The following is a 15562-nucleotide window of genomic DNA, read 5'->3' on the forward strand; positions in this document are numbered from 1 at the left end:
CCAGTGTATAGCATAATAAACAGCACCATGGGAAAGTACTGCTTAGCAGCTTTCATTTGAATGGTCCCAGTTAAGGATTTCATCCACAGACTAAAAAAGCTAGAACCACCCAGTGTATAGCGTAATAAAGAGCACCACAGGAAAGTACTGCTTAGCAGCTTTCATTTGAATGGACCCAGTTTAGGATTTCATCCACAGACTCAAAAAACTAGAACCACCTTGTGTATAGCATAATAAACAGCACCACAGGAAAGTACTGTTCAGTAGCTTTCATTTGAATGGTCACACTTTAGGATTTCACACACAGACTCAAAAGTTAGAACCACCCAGTGTATAGCATAATAAATAGCACCACAGGAAAGCACTGCTCAGTAGCTTTCATTTGAATGGTCACACTTTAGGATTTCACACACAGACTCAAAAGTTAGAACCACCCAGTGTATAGCATAATAAATAGCACCACAGGAAAGCACTGCTCAGTAGCTTTCATTTGAATGGTCAAACCTAAGGATTTCACCCACAGACTCAAAGGTTAGATCCACCCTGTGTATAGCACCAATGGAAAGTATTGCTTAGTAGATTTCATTTGAATGGTCCCAGTTAAACTTTAGGATTTCATCCACAGACTAAAAAAGCTAGAACCACCCAGTGTATAGCGTAATAAAGAGCACCACAGGAAAGTACTGCTGAGCAGCTTTCATTTGAATGGACCCAGTTTAGGATTTCATCCACAGACTCAAAAGACTAGAACCACCCAGTGTATCGCAAAATAGACAGCACCACAGGAAAGTACTGTTCAGTAGCTTTCATTTAAATGGTCACACTTTAGGAATTCACACACAAACTCAAAAGTTAGAACCACCCAGTGTATAGCATAATAAATAGCACCACAGGAAAGCACTGTTCAGTAGCTTTCATTTGAATGGTCCCAGTTTAGGATTTCACCAACAGACTAACGTTAGAACCATCCAGTGTAAAGCATAATAAACAGCTCCACAGGAAAGTACTCCTTAGCAGCTTTCATTTGAAATGTCACCCTTCAAGATTTTAGGGACAGACTCAAAAGTTAGATCCAGCCAGTGTATAGCACCAATGGAAAGTATTTCTTGGCAGTTTTAATTTCAATGGTCAAAGTCTCAAAAGTTAGAACCATCCAGTGTATAGTATAATAAACAGCACCACAGGAAAGTACCGCCCAGTAGCTTTCACTTGAATGATCACACTTGAGAATTTCATCCACAGACTCAACAGTTAGTATCACCTTTTACAGCATAATAAACAGCACCACAGGAAAGTACTGCATAGTAGCTTTCATTTGAATGGTCACACTTTAGGAATTCACACACAAACTCAAAAGTTAGAACCACCTAGTGTATAGCATAATAAATAGCACCACAGGAAAGCACTGCCCAGTAGCCAGGGGCACCCAACAGATCACACTTGAGAATTTCATCCATAGACTCTAAAGTGAGAATCACCCAGTGTATAGCATAATAAACAGCACCACGGGAAAGTACTGGTTATAGCAGCTTTCATTTGAATGGCCCCAGTTTAGGATTTCATCCACAGACTTAAAACCTAGAACCACCTAGTGTTTAGCATAATAAACAGCACCACAGGAAAGTACTTCTTAGCATCTTTCATTTGAATGGTCCCAGTTTGGGATTTAATCCACATCCTCAGGAGAGACAGGGATAAGAGAAGAGATACAAGTTGAAAACAAAAACGTGTCAACGTACAGAAATTTATAGACCCCTGCTCAGGAACATCAACACACGTTTATTTTGAAGCTTCTCGTAACAAGTAACCAAGATCTAAAGTTCTAGAGATATGAAAAGTTATATACCAAGTAACGCTTCCTGTTAATAAAATTACTGAAACTAAAACATTAGGACATGTATACGGCGCTTGCACTCAGTATATGTAAGTGATAATCCACAGAAATAGTCCCGTGTTCATTGCTGGAGTAGAAATTTTACGGTATGAACAATGCTTTTGCCTTCTCTTACTGTTTGTATGTAGAGACGATTAGTTACACTTCAAATGCTGAGCTATAACGTTCAGAAGTAGTAATTAATATTAACAGTTTATACGTCAATTTCGTCAATATCCTTCTTGACTGTTTCTCCCAGCTTCTCAATAACGTTACCACAGACTTTGCCGGAGTGGCACCAAGTGAACTGGTGTAATTCTATGTGACATGTATTAGGCCCGTCCTGGAATACGCAGGTCCTGTATTCCATCGTTCTCTACCAAACTACATTAGTGTAGATTTGGAACGGATCCAAAGAAGGGCATTCAGAATCATCTATCCTGACCTGTCATATACTGTAGCACTAGAAACAGTTGGCCTACCGTAACTTTATAAGAGGAGAGAAAAGATTTCAATCGATCTGTTTGACGAGATCGTTTGTAACCCCACCCACAGTCTCCATAGCCTCCTCCCTCAAAGGAAGAGTTGTAAATATGCACTGAGACGCAAAAGTGATTTCATTCTCCCCCTATGTAATACCGAGCGTTTGAAGAACAGTTTTATTTTTAGCCATGTCTATAAGATGTAGATATTTTCTCATTTCCTCTTTGTTATTATAATTGTAGCCCCGTCTATAAGATGTAGATAATTTTCTTATTTTCTCTTTGTTATTATTAGAATTTGTAAATATCCCGTAATTCAGCTTACGGCTGCAATGGTGTTTATAATAAAGTATCTATCTATCTATCTATCTATCTATCTATCTATCTATCTATCTATCTATCTATCTATCTATCTATCTATCTATCTATCTAAGATAAAAATCTGAACTTCCTTGAAAAGGCCTATGTCCTGCTTGGAATACGTCATGAAGAAGAAGTCGTCGGACACATGACTAGCCTGGAAAAATGAACCAAGGAAGGACATAGTGATCTGGTTATTCTTGTCAGCTACACACGGCATAATTTGGAAATTTCCATGCTTCTCGGAGGCGCTACTGGAACCAAACAGAGTGATCGCGTCTGCAGACTTTTCCAGGTTATCGATAGTTGCCTTCAGGACTTCCATTAAATCTGTTTCTTGTTCAATCAGGGCAGCCAGAAGCTCGACCGTTATTTGGGAAATCTTGAAATCGGACTGACAAGACTGGTATTTCTCGAACTTGAAGTCTTGTAGGACCCATCCAACATTTCTCAAAACGTCAGTATAAACGTTGTACCACTTTTCAGTGTCAATGAAGCGGTCGTATTTCTTGTTTGCTGTCAGGTGCGCTAGCAGAGTGGAATACGGGGCATCTTGTTTCTGTTGCCTCTTCAAGTTGGACGTAAAGGAAACCAGGCTACCATCATTAACAAACCCCTGTGCCTTATAATCTTTAAACGAAAAAGTAACGCCAACTGACCTGCTACTAATAGAACGTTTCTCAATTTCCAACTCAGCAACAAGTTTCACTGGATCCATGGTGATAGATTATTGTCGTACTGACAAACGGGAAAAGTTAAAGCGGTCTAATTACTGACGAGAAACGAGAATTGCCAAATATGGTCTTAGCCTGACGCTATTGGTCAGATCATACAATCTAAAGTGGCTCAGTTCTCATCTGATCAATGATTTTATTATTATTATTATTATTATTATTATTATTATTATTATTATTATTATTATTATTATTATTATTATTATTATTATGATAGCTTTATTATTTACAAGAGTAAAATCTACTAGACACAGTTTGATTTTATTAAAACCTGAGTGATTTTACAGTTTGCTGTCATAAAATTGTAAAATATCAACATCTCATATATAAAAGCTAATTCTTATGGGTTTGGTTCAGAAGATAAAAGAACAATTTCCACTGATGTAATAAAAATATATATACCCTATTATTATTATTATTATTATCATCATCATCATCATCATCATCATCATCATCATCATCATCATCATCATCATCATTATCATTATTATTATTATTATTATTATTATTATTATTATTATTATTATTATTATTATTATTATTATTATTATTATTATTATTATTATATTCTCATTCGTGCTTCGGTGCAGTTCAGTTCGGTTGATATCCCGCCACTCAGGCATGACAAGATATTTTTACTACTATTCCACTGCTATTTGCATTTCCACTACCTGTACGTGTTAATATCAACAAATAAAATTAAGTCACACAATTGCAACTTGTCAAAGCACGCCGAAAGAACGAACTTCCGCTTTACGTTCCGCTGCACTTTTTTGGTCCGTTTAATGCACATTGAGCCTTTCCGTTCAAAAACAAAACAACAAAAAAAACGGAAACACAAAGTGCCATGGTGCTGTCGATTCTACTAAACTGCGCAAATCGTAAGCAAGTTAAAACAAACTCCACTAACTTGTCTTTACTTGATACACCGATACGGTTTAGACGGTAGAATTACAAGAGTTTAAGGCGAAGAAATCATTCTGCAAGAACGGATCGTTTTGTTAAAGGGAAGACAAATTCTGCCATTAGTTAACATGACTCGAACTGCTGAGTTTTTTGGAGTGTTTTGGAGGGCTTCATGTTAGATTGTAAATTGGTGCTAAATAATATTTTTGAATTGAGAAAATTTTTCGTATTCCTTATAGCTTTTACGGATGTTGTGAGAAAACAAATGGAGCTCAGTTCAATCAATGCCCCAAAAATGACTCGCCCAACAACTTGATCTCAGTTTCTTAGAAAACATGGAACATCTCGCGAAGTGACGTAAGTGTCATCGATTCCGCGAAATTACATTAATTATATCTTATTGTTTTCTTTTGTCGGAATTGCGAGCTGGTCTTCAAGACTAGTGTTATTTCGATTCTCCCATCACTGCTAACAGAGGCTTCTTAACTTCACGAAAGACAGGCTCTGCAGAGATTGTTAAGTCTTCACTGTGCTCTGCAGGGATAAGTGTCAAGTCCTTGGTGAGCATCACGGGGAAAGCTGTTGCTTGGATACAGTGTCAAGTTTTTATTCTTGCAAAGTAAAAGTAGCAATATCATCTCCTAAAATAAATCCCCAAGTCCTCCAGTCTCAAAAACAAAATAGGCTTGTCTTCAGTTTCTTATAAAAGAGGGAAATAGATGATTCACAAAAGTGACGGAAGTGTCGATTCCGCGAAATCACGTTGACTGTAGCTTAGCTCGAACGAACACTGTCTTTCGATACTTTGTAGCAAGGATTACCCTGACCACCTCGAGATCTAAAACACTGCTTTATTGGAGATCAATGGTCTCCCGACAACAACTAAGAACGTGCCTCACTTCAAATACTGTGGCCAACACTTGTCTGTGCAGCCAGCCATATATTACTTTGATTACATAAATAGGCCACAAACAAAACATGTTATTGAATGTGTGTTAATAACAAAATCGCACAACTTGACAAAGACAGGAAAAAGATTGAACATCCGCTTAAAGAACATTTCTGTGATACTATTTTATCCACAGACTCAAAAGATAGAATCACCTTGTACAGCATAATAAACATCACCACAGGAAAGTACTGCTCAGTAGCTTTCATTTGAATGGTCACACTATAGAATTTCACCCACAGACTCACAAGTTAGACCCACCCAGTGTATAGCACCAATGGAAAGTATTCCTAAGGAGCTTTCATTTGAATGGTCCCAGTTTAGGTTTTCTTCCACAGACTCAAAAGTTATAACAACCAACACCAGCATATAAAATAGCACCAAAATAAAGTACTGCTCAGTAGCTTTCATTTGAATGGTCACACTGTAGGATTTCACCCACACACTCAAACGTTAGATCCACCCAGTGTATAGGACCAATGAAAAATTATTGCTTAGCAGGTCTCATTGGAATTGTCCCAGACTAAAAAGTTAGAACCATCCAGTGTATTGCATGATAAACCGCACCACAGGAAAGTACTGCTTAGCAGCTTTCATTAGAATGGTCCCAGTTTAGGATTTCATTATAACCACCCAGTGTATAGCATAATAAACAGCAACAAAGGAAAGTTCTGTTTAGCAGCTTAATTTCATTTGAATGCTTCCAGTTTAGGATTTCATCCAGAGACTCAAAAGTTAGAGTCACCCAGTGTGATAGCATAATAAACAGCACCAAAAGAAAGAATTGCTGAGCATGTTTCCTTTGAATTGCCCAGTTTAGGATTTAATCCACAGCCTCAGGAGAGAAAGGGATAAGAGAAGAGATACAAGTTGAAAATGAAAACGTGTCAACGTACAGAAATTTATAGACCCCCGGCTTTTCAGGAGCATCAACACATGTTTATTTTGAAGCTTCTCGTGCAAAAGGAGCAATTTATAGTATAGATAAACAACTAAGATCATACGGCTTTCACTTCTTGGAGAGAAAGCCACCGAATTGAAAACATGCATATGATAGCTTTCCTACAAATCAGTGTCGTTTTGTAATATTATAGCAGCTTTTAATTTAATAAGTAACAATTCAAAAATTCTTCATTTCTTGGCTTCCTGTTTACAAGTAACCAAGAGGTTAAGTTCCAGAGATATGAATAGTTTCTATATGCCAAGTAAACACTTCCTGTTAAGAAAGTTACCGAAACTAAAATATTAGTACATGTATACGGCGCTTGCACTCAGTATATGTAAGTCATAATCCACATTAATAGTCCCGTGTTCACTGCTGTCTTCTTGCTGCTTATCCTATGGGATGATCCAGAGGGAACGATTCCAGAATTGCAGTTGTTCCCAGTACAACAAGTATTTTCAAAATCGAAAGACCAGCTAACTGGCGAAGAAGGGCAGGATGGTCTATCGCTCCTTGTGATGTCACAGGTCTGTCCTTGGGCGCTACATCTTTTGTAGAAGACAGTTTTCCTTTCTTGACCAGCGCTGCATGTCATTTTGCCTGTGACACAATTCGGTGATCCGGATGGGCATGTGGTTTTAGTCAGCTTAGAATTGCAATCTTCCCAGGACACTTCACTTGTACAACGGCCACAACTTAGAGAAAGGGCTGAAACAAACACATTAAACCAAACTTTAAAGAAGAATCGTACATACTATCGAGAAAAGTAGATCTTTTCTCGATCCCTTTGAAAAAGAAATTACCTTAAAGAGAGACTGTTTTGTCCACGAAATGCCAGTACAAAACTCTAATCAGCGAGGCAGCTAGAATAGAATAACTGAGGCAGGCGTAATTTGCAGAATGCAGCATTTAACGCTGTCAACAACATTTAGCACTTGAATACGATTTAGGGTTCAATACTGATTATAAAGACGTTTATTACACGGAATGCCCGCAGGGCATGACGTGTCTAGGTTTCGGTCGGGTATCTTTTTCTTCATCGGTGTCATAAATGTGCACATTAATTTATGCATTAAACTCTGTCCTCCCCTAGTAAGGATATATTGTTCTGATTGTCTTCAACAGAAGCGGCCAAATCAAAATCTATTTTTCAGGCACATATCACGAGAGAGGGGACCCACTCATCACTTCTGTGTGACGTCAAATCATCATTTGATTTATTCATTAAAACTAGATTAAATTCTTCCCTCTCCCAGAAGGGATCTATTGTTTTGATTGTCTTGAACAAAAGCGGCCCAATCAAACTCCATTATCTGCGCGTATATCACGAGGGAGGGGACCCACTCATCTCTACTTGTGTGACGTCAAAGCAAATCATCATTTGGAAAAGTTGTTTTCGTTCAATGGCGGCCACATGTCTGAATTTAAAACTCCGGATCTGCCGTTTTCAGAGAGAAAACCAACCTTTTTCAAGCAGTAAATCGAAATAATAACTTCTAGGTAGTACTCGACAGTTGAAACGGCGGAAATTGGGAGAGTTCACAGCAAAGAAAATCCGCTTTAAAAAACAGATCGAATGATCAACGCGAAGGATTAGAGCTAGAGGAGGCCAGACCAGTTCAGCGGGGTCATGACGTTATTGCATAGTTATTTCTGGTATGATTCCTAGTAACACAACGATAAGTATCACGCAATATATCTGAATAAAACCATTCAGACAATTATTTCAATGGCCAAGGGAGGATATTTTTTAAATATCTACGAAACATACAATGGGTAATAATTGGGGCTACATTAAGCATTCCGTGTAATGCCATTAGAGGGGCATCTTGTTCTTGAAGAAATTCATCAGGCTAGATAAGTGAACAGTCGATTTAAAAGTTCTTACAGCATAGCCAGTCTTATATTAATGTCTTATTAATGCTGACAGTTTCGATGACTGTCAGCCATCTTTATCAAAACTTGAAAAGCATGAAAAGTGTCAGAAGCCTTAAATAGGCTTTTGAAGGTGTTGATTATTGCGATAAATGCGCAAAGTCACTCTGTAGACGCCCGCTCCCCCCTGGTTTGGGGGTGGAAGCATATGTATTAGATCGAACACTCCTACTATGAACAGGGACGAGGGAGCCTATCAACTTTCTCCCATATGGACACAAGTGATCTCCACCCCCAAACCAGGGGAGAGCGGGCGTCTACAGAGTGACTTTGCGCATTTATCGCAATAATCAACACCTTCAAAAGCCTATTTAAGGCTTCTGACACTTTTCATGCTTTTCAAATTTTGATAAAGATGGCTGACAGTCATCGAAACTGTCAGCATTAATAAGACATTAATATAAGACTGGCTATGTTGTAAGAACTTTTAAATCGATTATAAAGACGGTTTGCTAATGGCTGTTGTTATGGCAGAAATTTTACATTATTGGACTTGCTTTGATTCGGTGTTTAGCGTTCGCCGTTCTGCAACATACCCGTGCAGGAATAACTGTACTATTTTACGACATGAACGAGAGTAATTCCACGCACGACGAAGCAATAATGTACTTTACATACTGACACGCTTCCGTCTTCTGAAATGGTGCACACGGATGTACTGTTGAGTTCGTGATAAATAAGGTTGACTTACTATCTCGAGGAAATGTGAAAACCAGGATGATATAGGACATATAAAAGTAACTGGTCGCCATCGCTTGGAATTCCACAACGCTTCAGATCTGTGCTTCAAAGCCAAAGATGACGAATGTCTTGGAGACAGATAAAATATCGGATTGTGACTCTTTGGAGCGCCAAAGTCCACTGGGAAGTCACTTTACATTTGAGGGGGGAGGGAATCGTAAGATAACCAAAGATAATAAATGGAGCTGGAGCGTGAATGATAAATAACACACAAAGAACCAAAGTTCATTATTAATTTAAATTATACGTGGATAAATTCTTGCAAAGTCAAAGCCACTACAAATTCTGAGTCTTTTTAAAAGAAATTTCGAAGTCCACCTGTCTCCAAACTCAAAATGGGCTCGTCTCATTTTCTTAGAAAAGGCGGACCTAGTAAAGTGTCGCTGAATCCGAGAAATTACGTTGGTTAAACTCACTTGAACAAACAGTCTTTCGAAAGTCTGTAGAAACACTGTAGACTTATAGCAGTGAGCATCTTTTACAGAAAAAATAGACAATTTTCGCTTTAAAGAAGTCGGGGAATAGGTTATGGCGTGGTGAACTTGATTGCATTGACAACCTAGCTCGAAATGTAAATTCTTCTAGTTTCGCTTTTATTAATTTTTTTTGGTTTTCGTTGAAGCTTGATATTTAACATGACCGTTTGCCTAGCCACTTGGAGAATTCTGTTAGTTCTGAATGGGCTGAACATTACTCTAATTAGCCTCCCACTGGTTAATATCGTCTATTTCTGACGGTGTAGGTGACTATATCCCGAGTCTACCCGCGGCCATTTCACGCAAAGGTACTCTGAATGCAGACTGAGTCCTGTCCCCGGCTGTATAGACCTAAGTAGTGGGTTTTACTAGTTAATACTGCTTTATTGGAGATCAATGGTCTCCAGACAGCACTAAGAACGTACGTGCTTCACTCCAAATATTCTGAGAAACACTTGTGTGTTCAGCCAGGCGTACATTACTTTAATTAAAAAAATTGACCACAAACAAAACACGATATTGAATGTGTTTTTATAACAACGTCACACAACTTGGCAAAGACAGGAAAAAGAATAAACATCCGCTTAAAGATCTATTGCAACAAACTGCCCTTAAAAAAATCTAGCAAACTACCAAGGTACACGAATACGGCAACATTATGTCAAGAAACTTAACTTGTGTTTCCGTAATATCGAAGGAAACGTCAGTTTGTGTAGAGCCCTATTTACAAGCGCAAAAATATCGGAATAGCACCTCCAGAAGGTAATGTTGGAACCCCTCCAATTAGGGGCACCGGTGCCGGACATTGTGGCGGAAAGTGCGGTGTCAGTTCTTTTTTCCGGGTGTAAATGGCATTTAGTTAGAATCTTCAACACTTATTTGTGCTCTCCTTGGTAGCGAAAATGATTAAAGCGACAGCAACACTCGTTTACCGAATTCAGATAAGGCAGAATTTGTAGGTAAGTTTCTTTATTGGGGCAATAACTTGATTTTCAAGGAAGATTTCGTAACAACAGCAAGGTATAATTTCCAATTAGACAAAGTGCATGCCACCAAAGTTCATTCATAACTAGTGCAAATACCTATGCACTGACGGAGCATCAAACCGAACTAATTTGAAACTTAATTTTACATCTTTAACTCTGACAAAAAAAAAATCCCTCAAGATGTTGGTGGGCAATTAAAGTCTTTCGGTGCCCCCCTGGGGTTCCACTCGTTTATTCTGCGCGTTCACTTTACCTATGGTCGAACGCTCATATAATCTGACCAATAGCGTGGTTTTATGACCATATTTAGTAGTTCCCGTTTCCTTAAGTAGAGGGCGTCCACTGTTCCTCTTTCTGTTCACAGTCAACGCCTACCTTCCAGAACGCCTAGCTTCGACTCCCGAGCTCTAGTCATGGCTTCAGTGAAATTTGTACGTGAGTTGGAACTTGAAGAACCTTCCGTCTTGCGAAGTCGCAGTTCAACTCGCACTGCCGCAGCGGTTTCCGATGGTAAGGCCCAGGGGCTTGTCGATAATGGAAGCCTGGTTTCCTTTGCCTCCAATGTGACGGGCCAAAAGAAACAAGACGTCCTATACTCCACTCTGCTGGCGCAACGGGCTGCAAACAAGAAATACGACCGCTTCAATGACACTGAAAATTGGTACAAGTTTTACACTGACGTGATGGGAAAGGTTGGATGGGTCCTGCAAGGCTTCCAGTTCGATGAATACCAGTCTTCTCAGTCCGATTTCAAGATTTCCCAGATAACACTGGAACTGTTGAGCGCCCTGATCGGACCTGAAGCCGAATTGATGACAGTCGTGAAGGCAACTATCGATAACCTGGCAAAATCTTCAGAAGGGATCACTCTGTTTGGTTCCAGCAGCGCCTCAGAGAAACACGGAAACTTCCAAATTATTCCGTGTACAGTCGACAAGAGTAACCAGGTCAATGTTGCCTTCGTTGGTGCCTATTTCACGGCCAGTCAAGTCTCCAATAACTACTTCTTCTTTACTTACTCCAAGCAAGATATCCATCTTTTCAAGGCAGCCCAGGTGTTCACCTTAAACGAAGACCTCTATTCCCAAGTCCGCGAGACAGTTATTAAGAAGCTGGGGAATGCAGTCAAGACCGACATTGACGACCTGCAGATATAAACTGTTCAAGTTTAACATGCCAATACAAGTCCGCATTTATTGACAGTAATGTTTGTACCTGCCACTTGACATATTCTCTTAGTTTTTCATAGTATAAAAAATAGACTTGTTCTCCTACACTGAAACTATTACAGTGTTAACAAAGTAAACTGTACTGAACAGTTAGGCGTAGAGCCACGGTCTGTGTAGCTAATTTGTTTTGGCAGCGGACATTTGTAATCATCAGATTATATTCGTCATGATCTTGTAGGATTGTAGTGTAACGCAGTGAAATAAACTATGAACACGTGGGCCGATTAAAGTTTCATTCGCTTATTACCTAGCTGCTTACAACTATTTGGGATAGATGAACAACACCTTTCAACCACTATCTTTGCCATTCCATAATAATTGAAACTGGTGAGAATAAAACAACTGGCGTAAAATTAAGTCCCTTACTTTGATTTTAATATGAGCATTACAGGAAGAACCACCTTACATGCCATAAGAAATAGTACCACAGGAATGAACTTCTCAGGCATAGCAGCCAGCACTACTCCAATTGAACAGCATACTAAATAGCGCTAGTAACAAGAACTTGAATAGATAGCTTTCATTTGAATGGTCACAACACTTAAGGATTATATCCACACACTCAAAAGTTAGAACCACCTTGCAGAGCATAATAAACAACACCACAGCAAAGTATTGCTTAGCAGCTTTCATTTGAATTCCCACGTCACACTTAAGGATGTTACCTACAAACTCAAAAATTTTAAGGACCTTGAACAGCATAACAAATAGCACCACAGGAAATTACTGCTCATCAGCGTTTATTTGAATGGTCACACTTGAGGATTTCACCGGAAACCTCCCAATTTAGAACCACCTTGTAAAGCATAATAACCAGCACCAATGGAAAGTATTGCATAAAAGCATTAATTTAAATGGTCTCAGTCTCAAAAGTTAGAACCATCCAGTGTATAGCACAATAAACAGCACCACGGGAAAGTACTGGTGAGCAGCTTTCATTTGAATGTTCCCAGTTTAGGATTTCATCCGCAGACTCCAAAGTTAGAATCAGCAAGTGTATAGCATAATAAGCAGAACCACAGGAAAGTCCTCCTTAGCAGCTTTTATTTGAATGGTCCTAGTTTAGGATTTCATGCACAGACTAAAAACTTAGAACCACCAGGTGTATAGCATAATAAACAGCACCACAGGAATGTACAGTACTGCTTAGCAGCTTTCATTTGAATGGTCCTCGTTTAGGATTTGATCTACAAACTCAAAACTTAGAACCACCCAGTGTGGTTAAGATAGATGTTGAAAATGAAAACGTGTCAACGTACAGAAATTTAAAGACGCCTTTCAGGAGCATCAAAACATGTTTATTCTGAAGCTTCTCGTGGAAAAGGAGCTATTCATAGTATAGATGAACACTGACTAAGATGATACGGCTTTCACTTCTTAGAGAGAAAGCCACCGAATTGAAAACATGCCTGTGATAGCTTTCCTACAAATCAGAGTCGTTTTGTATTATTATAGCAGCTTTTTATTTAATAACGAAAAAATTCAAAAATTCAACGTGAATACCATTCATATCTTAGCTTTCTGTTTACAAGTAACCAAGAGGTTAAGTTCCAGAGATATGAATAGTTTCTATATGCCAAGTAAACACTTCCTGTTAAGAAAGTTACGGAAACTAAAATATTAGTACATGTATACGGCGCTTGCACTTAGTATATGTAAGTCATAATCCACAGAAATAGTCCCGTGTTCACTGCTGTCATCTTGCTGCTTATGATCCAGAGGGAACGATTCCAGAATTGCAATTGTACCCAGTACAACGAGTATTTTCAAAATCGAAAGACCAGCTAACTGGCGAAGAAGGGCAGGATGGTCTATCGCTCCTTGTGATGCCACAGGTCTGTCCTTGGGCGCCACATCTTTTGTAGAAGACAATTTTCCTTTCTTGACCAGCGCTGCATGTCATTTTGCCTGTGACACAATTCGGTGATCCGGATGGGCATGTGGTTTTAGTCAGCTTAGAATTGCAATCTTCCCAGGACAATTCGCTTGTACAACGGCCACAACTTAGACAAAGAAATGAAACAAACACATTAAATCAAACTTTAAAGAAGAATCGTAAATACTATTGAGAAAACTAGACCTTTTCTCGATCCCTTTGAAAAAGAAATTACCTTAAAGAGAGAGTAGCTATAAAGCATTGTTCTTCGAATATTGAAATCTCTTAACATACCACTGTAAAGTTATATAAATTTGACAATTGGTATCTGTTTTTTCCACAAAATGCTAGTACAAAACTTTTATCAGCGAGGCAGTTAGAATAGAATAACTGAGGCAGGCGTATTTTGCAGAATGCAGCATTTAACGCTCTCTACAACATTTAGCACTTGAATACTATTTAGGATTCAACACTGATTATAAAGACGGAATTAGCTTTTAGTTGTTGTTCTGACGGAATTGTTACATTATTGGACTTGCTTTGATTCGGCGTTCAGCGTTCGCCGTTCTGCAACATACCCGTGTAGGAATAAATGTACTATCTTACGACAAGAATGCGAGTAATTCAACGCACGACGAAGGAAGAATGTACTTTACATACTGACACGCTTCTGTCTTCTAAAATGGCGCCGATGGATGTACTTTTGAGTTCGTCATAAATAAGGTTGACTTACTTTCTAGAGGAAATGTGAAAACCAGGATGATAAAGGACACATGAAAGTAACTGATCGCCATCAATTTGAATTCAACAACGCTTCAGATCAGTGCTTCAAAGCCGCAGCTGAGGAATGTCGTCGAGACTAATAAAATATCGGAGTGTGACTCTTTGGAGCGCCAAAGTCCAGTGGGAAGCACCTTGCATTTGAGGGGGGAGGGGATCGCAAGATAACCAAAGATAAGAAATTTATAAGAAGAGTTGTGCTAGAGAATGATTGTAAAAACCAACAAAGAACCAAAGAGTGCATTAATAATTTAAATAAATTCTTGCAAAGTCAAAGCCTCTGCAAAGTCCCTTGCTAAAAGAAATTCCGAAGTCCACCCGTCTCAAAACCGAAAATGAGCTCGACTCATTTTCTTAGAAAAGGCGGACGTAGTAAGTCGGTGTCGTTGATTCCGAGAAATTACGTTGATTACACTCGACTTTAACAAACACTGTTTTTCGAAAGTTTGTAGAAACGTAACGCTATAGCAGTAAGTATCTTTTACAGAAATATTAAACTATTTTCGCTTTTAAAATGTCGGGGAATAGGTTATATTATATATATTATTCTTCTAGTTTCGCTTTTATTATTTTTTTGTTGTTGTTTTCTTTCAAGCTCGGGATTTAACATCATCGCTTGCCTAGCCACTTGGAGGATTCTGTTAGTTCTGCATGGGCTGAAAATTATTGTAGTTAACGCTACTACTGGTTAATGTCGTCTATTTCCAACGTTGTAGGTGAGTAAATCCCGAGTCTACCGGCGGCCATTTGACATCAAGGTACTCTGAAGTGTGGACTGAGTCCTGCAGTCCCCGACTGTATAGACCTAAGTAGCGGGTTTTAGTTGTTAAACACTGCTTTATTGGAGATCGATGGTCTCCAGCTGAGACCGTACTTGTTTCACTGACTCCTCAATGATAGGTACTAGGGAACTTAAGCAACGACGACCGGACGGCGACGGCAACAACAGCCGGCGCCGTAAAACAGAGCAAAAACAATCGCTGTGTAGGTCAGTACCGGTCTAAATTTTTGTTCATTTCTTTGCCGTCCTCTGCAGAACACTCAAAGGTAAATGACTAAATTCAAGGTTTTTACCGTGTTTGTAGAAGTTGAACCAGTTGAAAATAATCGCGACGTAGAACAAATGAAATAAACTTCTATTTCAATTAAGTTACCGGTTCTCGTTTGCGTTGCCGTGGTCGCTGCTTTACGTTCCCTAGTCTTGAAACACTTGTGTGTGCCAAGTGTTTGCCAGAGTACATGTATTTGGAGTGAGGCACGTACGTTCTAAGTGCTGTCTGGAGACCATTCAG

General features: G+C 39.0%; 2 protein-coding genes and 1 long non-coding RNA gene across 3 annotated transcripts in view; 2 read left to right on the forward strand and 1 right to left on the reverse strand.

Moving 5' to 3' along the window:
* Window positions 1–6345: 6345 nt before the first annotated feature.
* LOC146450278 (uncharacterized) lies at window positions 6346–14381 on the reverse strand. Its single transcript, XM_085100553.1, has 2 exons — window positions 14224–14381; window positions 6346–6955 (listed from the first exon to the last, which is right to left on the reverse strand). Exons 1-2 carry the CDS (start codon window positions 14282–14284, stop codon window positions 6576–6578), a joined length of 441 nt encoding a protein of 146 aa, XP_084956679.1. The 5' UTR covers window positions 14285–14381; the 3' UTR covers window positions 6346–6575.
* Window positions 10784–11832, forward strand: LOC146450279 (uncharacterized). The gene has a single exon (XM_085100552.1). It carries the CDS (start codon window positions 10799–10801, stop codon window positions 11540–11542), a length of 744 nt encoding a protein of 247 aa, XP_084956678.1. The 5' UTR covers window positions 10784–10798; the 3' UTR covers window positions 11543–11832.
* Window positions 13010–15562, forward strand: part of LOC146450280 (uncharacterized) — a 55928-nt gene continuing 53375 nt past the window's right edge. The window contains exon 1 of the long non-coding RNA XR_014860339.1: window positions 13010–13052. This is a non-coding gene — a long non-coding RNA (uncharacterized LOC146450280). The remainder of the gene's footprint in view (window positions 13053–15562) is intronic.

The sequence above is a fragment of the Pavona decussata genome, unplaced genomic scaffold (genome assembly GCF_977016875.1).
Source record: "Pavona decussata unplaced genomic scaffold, jaPavDecu1.1 SCAFFOLD_469, whole genome shotgun sequence".
Taxonomy (NCBI): Eukaryota; Metazoa; Cnidaria; class Anthozoa; order Scleractinia; family Agariciidae; genus Pavona; species Pavona decussata.